The 20,475-nt window shown below is 42.2% G+C and overlaps 1 protein-coding gene across 4 annotated transcripts in view; it reads left to right on the forward strand.

The window, feature by feature from the left end:
* Positions 1 to 20,475, forward strand: part of CNOT7 (CCR4-NOT transcription complex subunit 7) — a 29,191-nt gene that overhangs the window by 6,744 nt on the left and 1,972 nt on the right. For all 4 annotated transcript variants that reach the window (XM_042841929.2, XM_005282081.5, XM_024105386.3 and 1 more), the window contains 2 exons: positions 8,428 to 8,572; positions 14,567 to 14,677. In XM_042841929.2, coding sequence (XP_042697863.1) covers positions 8,428 to 8,572; positions 14,567 to 14,677 — 256 coding nt within the window. The remainder of the gene's footprint in view (positions 1 to 8,427; positions 8,573 to 14,566; positions 14,678 to 20,475) is intronic.

Consider the following 20,475-nt stretch of genomic DNA (forward strand, 5'->3'; position numbering starts at 1 on the left):
TTGGACATACGTTATTTAGGATGACAGTCATTAACTCAGTTGCAGCAATCAGCCTTTTTTTGGGAGGTTTTTACCTTAGTTAAAAAAATGAAAAGACTGAGGATTGTGTGCCCAGGAAATGTGATGTTTTAAGAGTGCTCTTCTCATTTTAGCACACTTAGCTTTATGAAAGTTTACATGAAACACTTCTTTCTGCACACATGCTTTGGGCTGTCTTGCGGAAGAAAGTACATACTACTTGGTTTGCTTAGCTTATTGAAGAGTAATTATTTCTCAATGAGATGGAAGCTGGCGCTGTGTGTGTGTGTATATGTATATATATATAACATATATTATATTATATTAATGTATGTATGAAGAGATCTGCGACTGAGTTTTGTTTGGGTTGGTTCCTTTAGTTAGGAAGTGACCGTAATCAGGTTTCAAATTCCATTCTTCTGTGATGAGATGGACGTGAATATATAGCAGGGTGGATTTGATTTAAATCACTAGTCAGGAAGATTCGATTTAATCATGGATTTCTACATAAAAGTGCATTCTTGTTGGTTATAACCTTAATACATATTTTTCACAACTCAGAGATAGATGTAGGTTTCATTTTTAGATGGTACACACTATACATTTTTAGAGTAATTTATTTTGAAAACTTTTCAGATTAGTTTTACAGCTGTATCAGAAAGTGAATGATTGTTTGGTTATTTCATTTACCAAAGGTAATTGAAGCAGATATTTATTAAGTCACTGGGAGGGGAACTATCTCCAATTCAACAGGTTAATCCAGGGGTAGGCAACTTATGGCACGTGTGCCGAAGGTGGCACGTGAGCTGATTTTCAGTGGCACTCTCACTGCCTGGGTCCTGGCCACCAATCTGGGGGGCTCTGCATTTTAATTTTAATTTTAAATGAAGCTTCTTAAACATTTTAAAACCTTTATTTACTTTACATACAACAATAGTTTAGTTATATATTATAGACTTGTAGAAAGAGACCTTCTAAAAATGTTAAAATGTATTACTGGCACGCGAAACCTTAAATTAGCCTACCCTATGCAGACCCTGGCAGATCCCAAACCTCTCCCATTCAGTCAGGCACATCTGCCCCTGTCCCCCCTCTCCCCCCCATCCTGATGGGTCCTGCAGCCTCCTCCCCATGTGACCATGCTCCCCCACTCCCATTCAGCCTCTGGCTCAATGCTGTCACCCCACTAGCTCCTGAGCCCATGCCCCAGTTTGTCGTCCCCCCCACTAGCCATTCTGAGCCTCAGTCTGTAACACAACACCCCCCTACCCCCCCGTAGCAGCACCGTATGCCCTACTCTGTCCTAACCTGGCTCTGTGGGCAGGGTGATGTGATGAATTTCTACTCCTGGGGGAATTCTGTTCCACTGCGCGTGCACAGACTTTTTCCCCCCAAAAGAAAATACATTCTGCCCCAGAAGTGCTGCAGTTCTGCCTTTTGCCCACCAGAGGCCACCATGGCGCTAGAACAGCCAATAGCATTAATGCAGCAGGCTGGTGCCACATGGCCTCTGGTGGGCAAAAGGTAGAACTGCATCACTTCTGGGGCAGAATGTATTTTCTGTGGAGGGGGGGGAATTCTGTGGGCGCGCAGTGACGCAGAATTCCCCCAGGAGTATGCAAGTGCAACCCAGAATGTAGCATTCAAGTTAGAAAGCAGCATTCTTTTAAATGCTGGTATTCTATTGGAATGCCAAGGTCCCATAGGGGATGTACTTCAGATATAGAGCAGTATTAAGGAGCATTTTAAACCAGGTGCCTGATATGATAGACTGAAATGCTGGTTAATGTGTGAAGCCTTAGATCCCTGCGCTAAGCAAAATGTCCATCTAACAAAATATCCCAAATAAAATAGTTGAGTTCCAAATAGCTGAAAGTTGCAAGTGGCGAAAGTTCTGAAACGTGCATCCAGTGTGATAGATACAGTATGATTATAGAATTGTGGGGGTGTCCATTCAGTAGACTGTGTTTGATAACTATATTTGGCTTGTATTTCACTTGTCCGCTGTTTGACAGTAGTCTATGTAAAACTTGAATATAGCAATGAGCATGTTTGAACAGATTGAAAGTGTGGATGACAAATTAGAAAGTAAAGGATATTCTTGAGAGTCAGCTCAGAATTTCTTGTGCATGTTCAGATTGGCGTTGCAGATTAGAAATTTTCCATAATGATCAGGTTAAATATTCATACCACCTAAATACATGCAGCTCTTGTTTCATAGGTGTCAAGGTATCTTTTAGAGAAATATCAGAGGGGTTGCCGTCTTAGTCTGAATCTGTAAAAAGCAACAGAGGGTCCTGTGGCACCTTTAAGACTAACAGAAGTATTGGGAGCATAAGCTTTCGTGGGTAAGAACCTCACTTCTTCAGATGCAAGACAGATAGATACAGTATGATTGCATCGGAAGAAGTGAGGTTCTTACCCACGAAAGCTTATGCTCCCAATACTTCTGTTAGTCTTAAAGGTGCCACAGGACCCTCTGTTGCTTTTTAGAGAAGTAGTGCTAGCCCCATTTTATAGATGCGCAAACTGAAGTTCAGACCTGGGTAGAAAGGTCTTAAGACTCCTCCTGATCCAGCAGATGGCGCTTTTTCGTCTTTTTATGCAACATGTGCACAAGTAGTAATGAAAATAAATGTTTTCTTCAATTTGGGAAAATATTTTTAAAATTGAGTGGATAATAAATGTTTTCTATATCAGTGTTTATAGATAATCATGCCGTTTGAAAACAAATTATATGAACAGCTTCTAATAATTTGCTAGCCACAGAACCATTTTTCTTTAAATTGCCTCCTCAGCTAAGACTGTGCTACAGAGTTAGGTTGACATAAGGCAGCTTATGTTCACCTAACTAGGTCAGTGTCTACACTACAGCCTTGCTCCTGCCGACGTAAGTGCCCACCTACACCAACATCATAACTCCATGTCCGCGAGAGGCATAGGGCCTATTTCAGTGTAGTTAGGGTGACGCAGTGTCTGTGTAGACACTACATTCCTTACCTGGGCTGTTACTGTCTTGTTAATTTTATGGCTCCACTGAGCCGTGAAATTGACAAGAAAGCTGGCTCCCCAGCTGGGCTGCTGCGTGGTCTCCGCTTCAAGCCAGGCTGCCACCCAGGCTCCCTTCTTGGGCTGCTGCCCGGGCTCTCTGCGCCCCAGTGGGAACCTGGCTGCTCCCTAAGGTCCCAGCTCTTCGCTGGGAGCACAGCAGCTGACTGGATGTGGATGCCGGTGCAGATCTCCCTGCTGGAGGCAATAAGCCCTGGGTGGCTGCCCCCCCCCGCTTCAGGCTGGGAACGAGGAAGCGAGAAGCCCGGGAGGCAGCTGGGCTCCTGGTGGGGAGCTGCATAGAACTGAGAGCCCGGGCTCTCAGCCACCCACACTGCCCCTCTTTAATTGGTGGAAGCGCTCTGTGTGAGGGGTATGCACCACTGACAGAAGGAGGGTAGTGTGGACATCAGCCATTGCAGTAATTACTGCAGTGGCTGTAAATGGACCTAACTTAGGTTGACTTAAGATTGTAGTGTAGACATGACCTGAGACTTAGTAGCCTCAGTTTCCGCCCACCCACATGGAATATCCACTCTGGATATCACTCTGTGCACCTACAGATCATTAAGATTTAGAATGAACAGCTTGAAGAAGTCCTATTTATAGCAGCAACAATAAGCACATTTCGAATGTCTTTTCTTTATTCAATTATATGAATGCATTTTCCAGCACAGAACGGAACAGGAAATATAAACACTAAGCCTCTAAAAATATCTAAACAAAGTCTCCTTGTTAGTAGGAGTTTAAATCTTGCATTTGTGTAATGGACTCGTATAGTCAATTAAGCACCAAAGCTAAATTTTGCTCTTGTAGCCAACAGTGAATTTGAAGATTTGCTGCTGTTTAAATGCCCTCAACTTGTCGTCTTAAATGTTGGCTCCTAAGCAATGGAACAAAGGCTTCCTAAAAATGTGACAGAAAAATCTTAGCTGAGAATAAACAGCTCTTTTACAGTCCTATTTTGTTTACCATACACAGTGGTAACACACAATTAATGGTTAGTACAGGTTTTAAAAAGATAGGAAGAATCTTTATTCATCCTTAAATACTGATGCTTTGTTCTTAATTGAGAACAAAAGAAACCTCTCTTCAGTATTTATTAGTTCATGGATTTTCAAATAATTGAGAGAATAAAAAAAACTAACAAAGAATGGAGCCAAAAGAATACTAGTACAAATGTGTATACAAGGGAGGCAAAGCCATTATGACACTAAATCTGTTGATAATACTGAGTTTGAAGTTAAAAGAATAAGAAGTGTATTTTGTCCCCAGAGAGAGGGGATGAAGAGCATGTAGGTCACATACAATTTTAATATTTGTTTCTTTATTTTGAACACTTACAGATATCAACAAAACTGCTGTGCTTATACTTATCAGTCTTTTGGCATTAATATAGAAGATTTATTATAGATGAGAGATCTACAGGAATAGTGAGGAAAGCTCTTAAATACTGAGAAGGAGCTATTTCAGGAGACTATAAAGAATTTTGAACAATACTTTTAAAGAATCCATTAATTTTTCATTGGAAACTTAATCTTTGGATATGTGTTAAATTACAGCTACAACTAACCAGGAGACCAGTCTCCTGATCTGTTTACAACATGATTTGCAACTAATAGTGTGACTAGGACCTGTCTGTCTTAATTGTCCTGTAACTGGCATAAATCCTTGAATGGGTGTTGCAACAGGATTGAGGACAGCTGTGTTTCAGAGAACCCCCGACTCAATGTTTGTAGTGAACACTGACCCTAAAGTAGATCTCACCACCATCTTTGGTCTGGTCTACAGCAAAACTGAAGTGGCGTAGCTATGTTGGTTAGAAGTATGGGGAAAATCACATCAGCTAACTGACGTCCTTATACTGGCAGAAACCATAGTGGAGGCACAGGTATACTGGCAAAACTTTTTTCTGGTAAAGCTTATTTCATTTAGGGAATTGGTATAAGTTATACAGGCAGAAGAGCTGTTTTGCTGGTATAAGCTGTCTCCCCATTGGGAGGGTTGCCAATATAGTTATTTTTGGAAAACCTTGTCTAGTGTAGACAAGGCCACTCCAAGTTTACTGGGACCATTTCTTTGTGTCTTTTGAGATGTTGAGCACCTGCAATTCTCATTGACTTCATTAGGAGTTGTGGATGCTTAGTACCTCTCAAGATGATGCTGAGAGTCAATATCTTAATCTTACCTTTGCATCTTGTTTCCTTGGTATTCACTATTTTGCAAATTGATTTTTCAAAGATACCTCTGAGAGTTCAACAGAGCAAAGCTGGGACTTGCTTCTCTGTCACAGTGGACAACCAGTGTTTTCTGTTGACCACAGGCATTCTCTGGTGTTGCGGTGGTGATGTGTGTTAAATGTATCTAGTCCTCCAAAACAAATTAGTCATTTTTAAGGGACATTGCTGACTTCAAAAATTATTTCTGTACATATTTTGTACTTAACTGTAGTTCCAAGTAACCCCTAACATAGCAAAAATTTCTGTGTGCGTGCATTTGGCATCATTTCATGCATAATTAATTTTACTCTTACCTCTGTATAGTCAGTACTTTTTGGAACTTTTACAAAACTATATTTCAAAGCTCATTTTTAATAAGCTTGAAGGAAAACTATTCAGGAAGCTCTCTGGATTACTATCCGCTTCAGTGACATCCTGACATAGCACTAACAAAGCTATTGTGCAGCCAGAGGCTCATACAGCCACCAATATGGGATGCTTTCCCATGGCTATCAGTTAGTATATACTGCAGCTTCCCCACAGAGAGCCAATAACCTTGCTAAACCAGAAGAGGAACAGCAAAGTCAAAGATGGGTAGTGGAGTGTTTCTTCTGATAAATAAAGGGGCCTACATAAAATCCTGAAACCCAAACCCCTGTTGTAGTCAGTAGGAGCTGTAAGCGCTCAGCATGACAATTACAGCACAGCAGTTCTAGTCAAATCATAGAACAGATTGAATGCTAATTTTTAGGATAGTTAAGTTGCCAGGGCATTGGCATGGTGACTCCCTCAACAGTTATATAGGTTGATGTGCAGCTACCCTTAAATCTTAACTTCAGTGCATGCCTGTTGTACTGGGTAAGGAAAAAAGTTCTGTTAAATTCTCTCCAGCAAGTCTTGTGTAAACAAGTGAGCTCCCCAAGAATTCTCTGATGTTCCAAACCTTGCAATTCCTAGTGGCCACTGAATTTTGTTAAGATCAATTAAACTGTCAAGTAGGCAGCTACTTTCTAGTCCAGAAATAGAACTTTCCATTCTTAAAATGGGATAAAGCCTTTCCAGCCTCTCTAGCTTTTGATATTTCTCAAACTGTCTATTGGTAGCTTGAGAAAAGGACTTAATGCACAGTTCATTGGTTATTTAAACTCCCCCCGCCCCCCCCCCCCCCAGATAATGGCAAAGGAAAGAAAAGTGTGGGGTTTTCTGATCTTTTCAGAAGCTTTTGGTTCTCAGTCAATTGTCTACAGCTAGCTGTGCTTGAAAATATATGGTTGTGTGCATACGTTGCCATATAACTTCAGGGATTGTGGCTAGATTAGCTAGGGTTAAAATAGAGAAGGAATGAAAGCCCTCATTTCAGGAGGTAAACCACTAATTGCCGGGTATTTGAAAGAAACTTCCCTAATGGGCAAGTAATTACATAATTGCTCATTAAGGGCTTTTTTGCGCCTTCCTCTACTGTGTCCAGCACAGGCTACTGTCTGATATGGATTGCCAAGCTAAGCTAACCATAGGCTTGATCTGGAATGGTAATTATGTTCTATAAGTGGTGGAGCTTAGTAACCACCACAAGTGTAATATAAAGGCATTGTATATGATGGCTTAAAACTTGTACTGTGGCTTGTGAAATGCAGCCTATGATGGTTGTCATGGCCACGTTTGGGAATGTGTATAAATACTTCAGATTTATTGAATGTCGGAGAGATATTCACAGGTGGTGAGCTGACCAAAACTAGCCTGTGTTTCTTGTCAAGAAGGAGATGTCTGATTTAAATGTCCATATACTGGGAGGGGGTAATCCACACTAGTGAGTATTCCACTGTTAACACTCCTGTTGTGATTTGCCACCCCCCTCTCCTTCCCCCATGAGGGCCCTGGAATAAACTGCATCAATAAAACCACAGGAATACCTAAAAGAAACCATTTGTCTGCTACCACTTCCATCATTTATTTTGGGGAAGTTCTATGGCCTGCGTTATACAAGAGGTCAGACTAGATGATCAATTCATAATGGTCCTTTCTGGTCCATTGTTGCAAGCCTGGTACTCTGGTCCCACTCAGCACAAAATCAGTACTTCTTTGCTTACTCTTCTTGTAATGGGTGGGTGTGTGGGGAAGAAAAGAAGGGAGTGGGTGGGTCCCTGTGGAAAAACAAAAGCTCAAATACTAAACTGTATAATAACTGTCCATCTGTAGTGGAAGCAGAGTTCTGGTACAGCCTCTGTTACGGGGGATCAGACTTAACTGTAGCATTATTTCAGTGAATTCCCGATTGCTACCTACAGTCTCCACAGGGGTACTACCTGTCTTGAAGAGCTTACAGTCTAACTCTCCCCGCATGCAGTAGCCCTTGAACCCAATCAATATATGTATTATTTTTATTTATATAAATTAGTTTAGAAAATTCCCCTGTCAACTATCTATAAAATAGGTGTATTAACAGTATTCTCTCAATATGTTGAACTTGCAGCTAATGGGTAAATGAACTATCTAACAGCTGTATCAAGGGTTTCCAATAACAAGATGTAGAGGCAGACACTAAACTCGTATTGTTGCAGAACCCAGAGAAAAGGGAACTATGTGCAGCCTTACCAAGAGAGGGTGAAGTTCTTCTGGGTGCAAATAATCCATGATTCTACATAGTACTTGCACACTTTAGGTTCTGGCAGCAGTAGAAATCATTTACTTTCATCCTCTACTGTCTCATCATCAGGAACTTTCAATGCATATGAGAAGAGCCAGCTTGATATCTGTCCATTATACATTCCGAGAATAGGTCGGCAAAGTAGTGTCGTCTTCATAATGCTGCGCAGACAGTGTTTCTGCAGGAAAGTCTTCATGTTTATTCAATCATTTGGCCTCCTTGCAGAGACTGCCAACACGGATTCCGGTTTTGATAGTTTTTATGATGGTGGAAATTTGTCCTCTGCAAACGGCAGTGAGAACACCTGTGTTTCTCTGCTGTTAATATTTGAAGAGTCGCATGATCCTCAAAATTTTTGGATAAATTTATGTATAAAACACCTTCCAACCTTCTTGTTTTTAATTTAAATTTAACTAATTGGAGACTTGACATTGGAGCTGAGAAGGATTTTTTTGATTATCTGCCTGACTTTGTTTTGTATATGTGATTAATTTGCAGTGGTTATGACTTTGGCTATCTAATCAAAATCCTGACTAACTCTAATTTACCTGAAGAGGAGCTGGACTTCTTTGAGATACTCCGGTTGTTTTTCCCCGTCATTTATGATGTGAAGTATCTCATGAAGAGCTGCAAAAATCTCAAGGTAAATGATTTGATATCTAGTTCAGAACAGAATTTTCTAAGATGGCATTTTTTCCTACTGAAAGAACATATATGACATCTGTTCACTGCCCTGTCCGGCAAATCTACCTTGATGGTATTATTTGTTAACCATTAGTCTAATCAATTTTGTGAATTTGATATATAAAAAGTTACTGATGAAATGTAAGAGGTAGGAGGGGCACACAGTTTTGTTCTTGTGGCTCTTAGCCATTTAAAAATTAAAAACCAATCCCATTTATTGGCAGCTTCATAAATCTGTGCTGCCAAATGATAGACCCATATTCGAAGGAAGTTACATCTTGCTGTTAACTTCTCAGGTTGTTAGAATTGATGGGCTTGGCCTCTGTGAGCAGGGTATTAAATGATACACTCTTGCATCATTCCTCACTGTTCAATCCACTGAGAGGCTGCAGTTGTGAAAAGTGACTTTGGTGTGAAGGGATGGAATGGCTAGACCTGCAGGTTGCCCTGTAGGCAAAGGTGAGCAATGACAGATATGCTCAGAGCCAACTCATGACTTGTAGAAAAATAGGGTTAGAAACTAACCTCTCAACTCAAGCCAGTTGGGCTATTAATTGGCTTGTTCTATTAGGCATAAAATTTGGAGAAGATTTGATTGGCCTGGAGAATGAATGTGAACTGGAAACAAATGTATGAAGGGAAGGACACCAAAAAGATATGCTGCTGGGATTTACAGCCACACTTGCCAAAGAAGGCCACGTATCTGGACTGGTTTTGAAATGAAAGGGGCACAACTCATCAGAGGCAATAGGTGGCTCATTGTTTTGATGGAAGGCGACACAGAACACTCTGGGTTTTCTAAATGAGAGCACGTGGAAACTGGACATGGACTGACTGTAATGCAACCACCTCCTGAGTACAGGGATGGTATGCCACTCTTTATCTCAGAATGCTGAGCAAGTGATTTAGACGATGCTGATGAGCTTGAATTTTGTGAGGCTATGCATGTAAAGGATATGTACTTTTTAATGAGGATCTTACTGCTGACTATGAAGTAAAGAACATAATTTCCACCATCTCCTATGCTAATCAGTCTGCACTGGAAGTGGTGAGAAGTGGGTGGAATGGTCTTTTCCGACTATCAGGAAAAGCATACTAGCCCGGTATCTGGTTAGGAGTTTTGCATCCCATCAGCAACCCTCACCAACTGAGTAAAGAATGTATATTGGGGAACATCTAATTGACACTGGGTTTCCATTGGGACCAAGATAAGTAATAAAGTAGTTGGAAAAACTGCAGAAGTCAACAAAATTGTGCACCCTCATGGACTGAAACAAAACCTTTGCTGCTTATATGCAGTTGTTTTGCCCCAAGTACTAAATGTGTAATTCACCCTTATGGACTTGTGGGGGGAATTAACAAATTTAACAGCTTCTGTCATTAGAGCTTTGTGGTATTGGCAACTAAACTGCAGACCAATTATGAAAGGAAGGGGAGAGATAGGAACTACCCTGTTCCTCCAAACACCATTGCTGAAACAGTCCCATTGCTATCCACAGCAGTGAAATGCTGCCAATTGTGTAGACCTGTCCCAAACTGAGAACAGCTGGTGTGTCTTCGGAAGTCAAATCATTAATTACTTGCATGCACTGTTGCCTAAATGAATTTCTTTGCTTTTTTTTTTTTTGTTTAAATCTCTATTAAATTGCAGTGAATTGAATTGCTGTACTGATGTCCTTTATTGATTGGTGCAAACTACTCTTGTTGGTCACTTCATTTTATTAGAGACACTTGATTTTCCTTAGACACATTTTGGTGCTGATGGTCGACCCTGGGGACTGAAACCCTCTCTATAGAATTGTGTGGATGGTGGTTGCAGAATATTGTAGAATTACCTCCTGACTCCAGCAGAAATACTATAGAAAGAGTGTAATTAGTTGCTGTTGCTCATATACAGCACTACTCCTTTCCATCGTCTGTTTGGTGGGGACTATGGTGCAGCTGTAGCCTGGTGACCAATAGCAATACAGTTTCTTCCCAAAGAGGAAGAATGGTCCAGTGGTGGAACAATAGCTGGGGACTTGAGAGACCCAAATTCAGTTCTCTACTCTTCCATAAACTGCCTGTGTGACCGGAGGCAAGATACTTAGTCCCTCTGAGCTGCAGTTTCCCATCTGTGAAATTCTCCATCTGGGAATAGTATTACCTCCCTGCCTGATGAGATGTTGGGGATAAATACATTAATGATTGTGAGGTTCAGATTCTGCAGTAATGGAGGACCAATAAATTTCCTTAGCTAGATAGGTAGATCCTGACTGAATTTAGTGGTGGGGTGGGGCTTGGGAAGCTGCACAGAGTAGTTAACAATCTATACCAATATCCTGAGATTTGTGGAGTTGGGCTTGGGTTCCCCATTGATCTTGGGCCATCATCCGTGGTGATGTGGTTACAGAACCAACCTGCTAACCTGTCTATCTCAAAGGAATGATGCATCTGAAATATTTAGAAATATTTTTTCTTTTCTTTCTTGTGGCTATTTATATCTAACAGGAGGGAGGGCTTGATTTGACCTATAGTTTATAAAGCATTTTTGGTTCTCAAGGTTATATTAAAAACCTTTTGATCAGCACTGCCTTAATCTGGAGGTTTTAAAAAAAAAAAGTGACTTAGAGAAGAGAGGCTCTGTATCCCATAATTAGTCTCCAGAGAGATCCAGTGTTTCCCTTGTATTTCCAACAGTTGTAAACTATTTTGTGTGACAAACTTTTAGGCACCCTTTTTGGAAAATTTTGGCTAATATCCACACTGAAGGGGATGCTTTCATCCTGTCCTGAATTTTTTCTAGATCAGTGTTACATTCCAGCCCCTGCAGTCTGTGTAATATTTCCACATTTTTCCTTTCTTTGCAAGTGGTAGATTTAAGACACAGGACATCCAAGCTAAGTTAGGATTGATAGGTATGCTGTCTCACACCTAGCAGTACCCAGTGATGAGAGAAGTGATCTTCAGCTACTGTCTAGTCAGGAGGGCATGTGGCTTAAAAGGGATGAGTGGGTTTTAAGAGGGCCCAGTTTTTAATTAGGCATGTTTCTAATAGCAATCCACATTAATGCTATGGGGAACGCTGCAAATGTCTATTCAGCAGTTCAGGTGTGCCCCTTCTTCCTTCCTACCCTTGTCCCCGTGGTGCTTATTTAAAAGGGGAAGTTAGGTCATAGTGTGAGTTGAAATGTATGCAAAATTCAGATTGTAGCACAAACCAACAAAAATGGCAAAAGTCAAACTGACATTGTCACACTATAAAATATTTAAATTACCCCACACATTTTCTTATGTCACATTAACACCTTGTATAATTAAAATGGAAATAATTTTTAAAATGTAGTTTTCATTACCTTACACTGTCTGCTCATTTTTCACGTGTTGGATGATTTGAAATAAACTAGTTAGTTTCAATGTCAGGTTCTTGTGCCCTAGCACAATTCTGTAGTGTTTGGCTTGCAGTGCCACTTGGGAATGGCTTTATTAATAAAGTTTCCATTTGAATTAAAAAAAAAAAAAAAAAACCCACTCATGGAAACATCCTGGTTGGCCGTAAGATTCATAGCTCTTTTGAACAATCTGCAATTTGGGCCAAATTTTACTTGGTTAAAGTTTAATCTTTAACTTGCAATATTTCATCCCAGCCTCTTCTCCCTCTCTTCTCCACCTCCATCTCCCAAAATGATACGTGGTCAATGGAATTCAAATACTATAGGTTCCCTTTTTAATATTAAAAAGAACTTGCTTTGTGCTAGCTTCATTCCTGTCATTGACTACTTCTGTGTTTTGGTTTCCCTTTTTTCAGATGTAAAAAACGTAGTGCAGGCTAAAAGCATTTTGATGCTCTACCTAGTTTCAACCTGTTGCTGGCAGAATAGTGATCCTAAGCAGTCTGCCTGGCACACAGTTTCGCTATGCAGTGTAGTGTTTCAAAAATTATTGTAAGGTAACTGATTTTCTCCCAGTTGTACAACCCTTTACGGACTGGTACATCCACAACATAATCTTGCACGTACCGTAACTATATTGTCCCATGGGGATCAGTTTAGCGAAGTTTACACTAACCTGTCTAAAGCTGAATTTTGATCTACAGAGAAGCTGCTTCTGCTTGTAGTGCCATTATCGCTTTCTTGACACTAAAATGATCTGAATTCATCAATACCTGTTTTGGGGATAGTTGTAGGAGATCCTGCTTATCCTATGGACAAATTGGAGTAGGGATAGTCTGATTTGTTCAGTTGTGTGTGTTTTTGTTTTTGTTTTTTAAATTTGTCCATGAAAAAGTCTTTCAGGCATTTTCATTCTGTGCACCATTTCTCAAGATAGGACTCCTGTTATTGGCAGCTCTCCTCCCAATCTCTCACCTGCTGCTGCGCAACTGTAGTGTTATGAAGTTATATGAAAAAGTAGTGCTAGGACAGGATAAAGGAGTGAAGATGAAAATAAACTTGCTTGGATTAAATGGATACAGCTGCATGGTTAGTTCCCCTCCCCTATTGTAAATTTGTGATATTTGTTCCTCTCCCTGGAGGTAGGACTTACATTTATTAGTTCCAAACGTTCCACCATTACCCGCAACCCCTAAAGACTCTGATTTCTCCTAGTGCTTTACTTTGGTTCTGTGTGTATGCACTACCTTGTCTATTTTGAGATCTTCTGCAAATTTGAATCAGTTGAATTTACACCAAAAATACACCCAATAAAAGGACATGAAGGCGCTGTGAGGGAGGTGAGGGGTGTGCTTAGTTGGTCAAAAAGCTTCTGGAATTCACAAGTTCCCCACTGGGCTGCAATTAACAGGAAGAAAAATTTCTTGAAGACTGAAGGATACTTTACCGTTGTAATATAAGCTGTGTAGAGTAGACCACCAATGATCCATGCCCTACAATTAGACTTCCTCTGTAGAGCAGTTCCCAGTTTTGAGCCCTGTGTTTATTTGCTACACTCAGTGTTCAAAAGCTCTCCTTTTTGTATCTGGGCTGTTCTTTACGCGCGCACACACCCTCACCCCTACCTCTCTCTCAAGGAGCTTTAAGCACAGATGTGGCTTAAAATGTTTTCTTTAAAAAAATACACTGTCAGTTAGCACAGTGCCTGTTAAAAGAAAGCTAATTGTGTGCTTATGGTAGCTAATAGCTTCTTAAATGTGGTCACACTGCAGTTTACATTACTTTTAACACAGATGTTTCATTTACTCTTTTATGGCAGTTAATAAAACCAATTAAAACGTTGCTAATGATGGGTTGAATGTTAGCTTTTTCACTTTGCTCTTTTTTCCCCTCTTGAATTTTACAACTTCACTGGGTTCAGGGTTCTCCCCTAATTCCTAAGGTAGAGCATTATCCTGGATTCCCTCTACTACTTTAGATGCTTTGAAGTTTTGTGGGGGAAGCGCAGAACCCTGAGCTTAGGTGTTGGCAGGTAAATGAAAGAAAAAACCGTGTTTTTAAATGAAAGCTAATTACTTTCAAGAGAAGTTGGAGTGCACATGTTTGTAGTGATTTGGATCTTAAATTGCTTTATGTTTGAAGTACCATTCTTCACGTTTAAATTCTAACCCTAATAGAAAAGTAGGGTGTTAAATGTCTTGATTTCTGAAATTATCATTCAGCAGCAGCATCAATCCTTTCAGCTTGGTCAATGTAATACTTGAAGGAATTGCCTTGTTCAGTAGTAATTCCTTCAACTTTAATTGGCTGGTGTGCCTAGGCCTATTAGGTCTAAGACAGTCATTAATACTTGAAAGTGCTTGATTGCTTAAATAATACTTAAAGCCTGAATGAAAAGCTTGGCTTTTCCAAGTGTGTGCTGGTTGCGTATTTCTATTGTGACTGCTATAGTGCTAAACTAAATATATGCAAATGGTGGTCGAATAGACTTTGTTATGCAGAATTTTAGTGCTACTGTTGAATGATTTGACTTTGTAATTATTATCCCCGCTTTGACTGTGTAATGCTCCTTCCTGTTTCAGGGTGGATTGCAAGAAGTCGCAGAGCAGTTGGAGCTGGAAAGGATAGGACCACAGCATCAGGCAGGATCTGATTCTCTACTCACGGGAATGGCCTTTTTCAAAATGAGAGAAGTAGGTGTCCATATTGCTTTCTGTTGTAGTTTATTTGGATGAAAGTAATCTGCCTTAGTAGTCAATATTGTGCTATTCACTTATGAGATATGCTAGAACCATTGACCCACCAAAATCAGTGGCAGTACAACAAATTTTCAGAAGAGGTAAGAGAAATGCATGAGAGGGCATCACTTCTGTGACAAAGGGCAGAGTCTAAGACAGGCATTCCCACGCAAAGTACAATCTACAAACCAAATCCTTTCCTTTCCTTGTTTTGCTTTGTGTGCACGCTTAGTGAGGGGATGTCTCTACACGGTGTGTGCTCGCGCGCGCTCTCTCTCTCTCCTTTCGTCTCCTTGCTGGTGCTGTTCCTTCCTGTGGTCTGTGGGCCTTCATCTTCCACGGCAGGGAGCCCCAGCTACCTGACCCTATCGTCCGCTACCTGGGTCTTCTGAGTGATTGAAGCAGATGGCTCAGGCCACTCTGCCGGCACTTCTGTTCACCACTACCTCCTCCAGCTGACACAACGTCATACGTTCTTCTTTGCATAGTGTCCCTATGGGTGCTTCACATCAGGATGTGCAGTCACCTGTGCACTGCTGATCAGAGATTTTCATCAGCGTTTTTTGCACATCCATGCCTGCATGTGAGATATCCTTGTGTCTGGTATGAGGGTATATGGGAGGACCAGACCTGTCACCCTCCAGGTCCTTCTCAACTGCCTGTGCCTTGAGACAGAGCGTCGTGTCTGTTAGCTAGCGACACAGCTTATTAAGTGAGAGAGTTAGTCTTTCTCTCTTCTTTCTGGTATTGTCTTTTATTTAGAAGTTTGTGCTCTGCCTCTTCTCCCCCCCCCCCCCCCTTCTTTGTTTGCCCAATCTGGGGCTTGTTTTTCCATGGCCTTGACCCATAGTTTCAAGTATGGGTTATGCCCGAGACCCTGGGCTTCAAACCCTGCCAGACTTGGCGTAGATATTTTCCCCCTCAGTGACAGACATTCAGGCTGCCTCCACTGCCTGGGAGAGATTTATGTCCCTGCCAAATGAAAGGGCTGCTCTGGATTTAAAATCAGGTCTAAGAAATTGAGGGAGTACAGACTAAAACTCCTGTTGATGGAGAGCTCACTGAGACCCACAGGATCCAAGTCGCACCATTCTCCTTGGATCTAGTTGCTCAGAGAGCCCAAGGGACCATCTGTGCTGCAGTAGTAAGCAAAAATCCTGGGGGCCCTTAGAGAACTATGTAGACACTCAAAGAAGAAAAGATCCCATTCTCCAGAATGGGATAAGATAAGCGGAGAGTCACCCCTTCAGTCTTGGGAGACCTTGTGGTATGGGTACTGCTGAGGCGCTCATCCTCTCTGGTACTGAGACCTCAGATCTGATTAAGACGACCATGCCACGTACTGAGAAGCTGTCAGGTAAACAACCTAGAGCAACACTGGCTTGGGCACTGGGCTCAGTGTCTTTGAAACACAAGGACTCCAGAGCCAAACTGAAATTATCATTGGTGTCATCTTCTGTAGCCAGTAGATAAGGGTTCACTTATCACACTTCCGTAATGTCTCCAGTACTTCCAGACATACTGACTCCTATCCAGAGCCCTTGGTACTATCCAGGCTCCTGTTCCATGAGGAGCTTCAGCTCCTGGAAGAGCCTGAATCGCCATTGCTGTGAGATACAAAGACACGCTCTTGTCTAGTACCAACTCACCTCCGGAGCCTACTTACCCTCTGATCCTACCATCTTCAACAGTGACTCGTTCTTCAGTACTGACATGGTCACCAGCCCCACACAAACTCACTGAGGATACCTAGCCAATACTGACACATCCTTCAGTAGCATCTTGACAGCTAAGCAAGTATCAGCCTCTGGTACCAATGTGGTTACAGGACCCTCTCTGGCCGCCGTACTGACTCAACCACCGGTATCAGCACCACTTGCTTCTGTGAGGGATGACACCTTATTGGATTCTGAGGTATCTGTACAGTTTTCCTCTGCCTTCTCATTCCAGCTTCATCCTTTGAGGTACACCCTGAGGAGGAAACTCCTAGCAGTCGATGCATCTGGCAAGGATAACCTTGGGGCTCTGCCCCCTTCCTGTATGCCCCACCACAGTGGGCTTACTGGAACCTATTGGCCCCTTATGGTGAACAGTTCTTCAGGGTCCCATCTTGTAAAAGGGCATACCAGGAACAACAGCCTCCTCCCTTGTCTCCTGCTCCACAGGAGGATGTTACAAAGGAGCAAGAGCCAGCTGAGGAAGAAGAAACACCACCTTCCCACAAATCCTCCTCCTCGCTAAATGGGGTGGTCATACCTCCCACGCTGATGAATTCAAGGGCTTTCAAGACCTTGGGAAACAAATAGCAGAGACCTTGTAAATTGGAGAAGATACACGAACCCTAATGCTCTCTGTTGGACATCCTTCATACATCTCAAGGAAAAATTGCCTTGCCCTTCAGTGATGCTCTGCTGGCCCAGCCCGTATGTTGCAGCAAACTCCAGCTACTACACTGCCTGCGTGTAAACTGGCTGACAAAAAAATACTATATCCCACCCACAGGCTTGAAGTATATATATTTTTTTCTCCCACCCTACACCTGACTGTCTGATTGTCAAGGTCGTTAATGAATGATACAGGCAACATCAGTCCCTCTTAATGCTGTCTGACAATGAGCTGAACTGATTGGACCTTCTGGGCTGCAAGAGCTACTCCTTGGCCTCTTTGCAGTTCAGAGTAGCCAATTACCAAGCCGTGATGACAAAATATGATTACAAACTATTCAAAGTTTTATCTTTTATTGAACACCTGCCATAGAATCTGAGGGAACAACTTAAAGTCCTCATAAGAGAAGGCCAGACAATTGCCAAGCTGTCTCTCCAGGCCCCTCTCGATGTCACGAATACAGCTGCATGTTTGATGGCTACAGCAGTAGTCATGTGCTAAGCTTCTTGGCTGCGCGCCTTCAAATGGCAGCTAGTCATCAACTTAGGGTAAAGGCACAAATATTTCTAGTCTTGTTAAGATGTGAGGAGTGTCCACATTAGCTTTTACTATTGTGTGACATACCTCGAGTTACTGGCAATCCATTAACTCAGTGTACTAGTTTACTGAAGATGAACCCTGTAAGTCTCTTGCACATCTCTAGGACTGCTCTGTGGCTGGGGGTGGGAAATTGGTTGCTGCTAATATAATGCATTGATTTTTCACACAAGGGCGTGTGTTAAAACATTGGCACAAGAAACTTCTCTTTTACCAGTGTATCTGTATTCTGGTCTCAGACTACGAACTTGTGGTTCTCCTTTAATATGCAAAAAGTGTTCAGACAGTGGCACCCCTCATCTTTAACATTTTAATCCAAGTGACTTGGATTAAGTTGGAGCGTTGCATGCTGGGATGTGTAGCTTCTGCAGTCCACGCTGCCATATGAAGGAGGAGGCAGCTGCATGCCTCTGGCAAATATTGCCTAGGTAGCAAGTGGAAAACAAATGCAACGGTTTCATTCTAATCCTTACTGCACATCGCACAGTCTCCATGTGGTTAGGCTCAGATTAGTGCGATTGGCAGGGCACAGGCTAGAGCTGCAGGGCTGGGCTGATCTTTTTCTGGTAAGATCCAAGTATGAGGCACACTGGTGCTGTGCAAGTTTCCTCACAATACTCCTGTTCCTTTGAGCTCAAGCTTTACATGGGATCTAAAATAACAAAGAGGGAAGAAGGGGAAAAGTGAATAACATCCATATCTTGCTCAGTTCAAAGGGTGTGATACTGTATTTAAATGTGATTTAAGAGAGAAAAGGTCCAAACCCATGAAAACTCCTCTAATAATAAAATGCATTCTTCAGTTACTACCATTGTAACTTGTTACATTTCCACTAACTACTAGAGCTTAGCTGGGAGAAATAAGAAACTTAGTTTTCTAATTAAAATGAGGAGTGATCTCACTGTTTTTATAAAACAAGCAAAGATTTTTAGTTCTTTTGTTCAGGTCTTCATAGAAGCTTTGAAAATTTTTCTCCTCTATTAACTCTTGCACTATTTTATTTGGGAAATGGTGAGTTTTATGTTTGTATTTTGAATGAATCCTATTAACAAGACTTTTTTCTTTACTAACTTATGTTTTTGTCCTAAAACACATGTAATCTTTCACCAGTATTTTAGCTCGGGAAAAGATTGTATATTGATTGTTGATGTAGAACCAGCAGGGGGAGCACAACTTTCTGGTCTGTCTTTTAAGTACCACAAAAGAGGTCATTGATCTCGCTCCTTTTCTCCCCCAGCCTAAAAGATACTTGGCTTCTTGATGCTACAGCACTGGGGAGGTTTTTTTAGAAAAGCTAGTGGTGGGCTTTTTAAAGACTTTAAATAAAAAAATTTAAAAAAAGTAAAAGTGCCTGTAGGCAATTCCTGGAATTCACTATCCTGCATGCAGGAAATGCTGCTTTAGGCAAATCCAAGTTTTTTGGGGAAAGAGAGGATGGATGACTTTAAATAAACATTTTGACTCTCCTGCCTGCACTCATCCTGTCTCCCTTAAATTGTTGTGTGTGCTCTCTTCCCTTCATATTTACTCTATGCCCTTTCTCTACTACTTCATCTTTTGGCTCTCCTGTAATTTTGTAAAGTGCTGCATCCATGCATTATTTATTCAGTTTTCATTTTAGCTTTGCCAGTTTCTCACTACAGGGAGAGGATTTGTTTAAATGTATACATGTATTTGCATCTTCCCGCATTCCCAAAACTTCATGGATTCTGCAGCCAATCTCTAGTTCAAGCAATAGGAAATTAATGGCCTTGAATGTAGACCGGCATTTAAACTAGATAATGGTGGATAAAATCTTTAGGAAAAACTGTTTGTTAGATTTGCCCCTGTTTAAACATTCAGTATATTTTGAAAACCACACTGAGTAGTGTGTAGTGCTTAATTAGGAAGGGTGAAGGAGAAGGCCCATAGAAATCACTTACAAAGAGATACTGTTCTGTTGCATTTGTAAGACACAAAGGCTCTAATTCTTGAGTTAAAATAGACTCCTGAGACTTCTAGAGTTGTCACCATTTACTACTAATCAAAATAAGGTAAGATGCTGTAGAAGGGCTCGGCCGAGGCTCGTCCCTCCGCAGGGCTGTGGGGTATCCCACCGCCTCGCAGTAGGTCGCTCTGGGCCCAAGTCCTGGGTCAGGGCGGGCTAGTAAACAAACAGTCAGGAGCTCGGGCCCTTAGGCAGGGGCTGAGCCAATAGTTCAATATGATCCCTGGCCCTAGGTCAGGGCGGGGCAGGAAACACACAGTCAGGAGCTCAGGCTTCTGAGCATCTGGTGCGAGGGGGAGACTGTCACCCATGAGTGGGGTGGCAGGGGGGACACAGGCCCACCCGCTCCACTGCGTCCCAGCCCAGGGCCCTAGTAGCGGCAGAAGACTCGCTGCTGTCAGTGGGGATCCTGACCGCAACACACTGACATTGGTTCTGGCCCTGCTGTGGCCAGGCCAGGGTCGGCTGCCCCCGGGCTACTTCCGGACTCCTCCTTGTAAGGTACCTGGGTTTGGCTGGCGTCCTCGGTGGTTTCCAGCACCATCGATTCCTCTGGGTAACTAGCGAAGGGTAGGCGTGGCTCCTCGGGGTAGCGGGCCGAGGGGTAGGCGTGGCTCCTCCTTGGGGTAGCGGGCCGAGGGGTAGGCGCGGCTGGCCCGGCCAGTCCTCGGGTCGGCCACGGCCTCCCCGGCGTTCCCCAACCTGGAGCTAGGCCACAGGCATCTGACCTCTCCTGCGGCTGGCTTTCCACTGAGCTATGCCGCGGGGCTTTTCTACTTCGTGA

Source organism: Chrysemys picta, chromosome 5 (genome assembly GCF_011386835.1).
Source record: "Chrysemys picta bellii isolate R12L10 chromosome 5, ASM1138683v2, whole genome shotgun sequence".
NCBI classification, from domain to species: domain Eukaryota; kingdom Metazoa; phylum Chordata; order Testudines; family Emydidae; genus Chrysemys; species Chrysemys picta.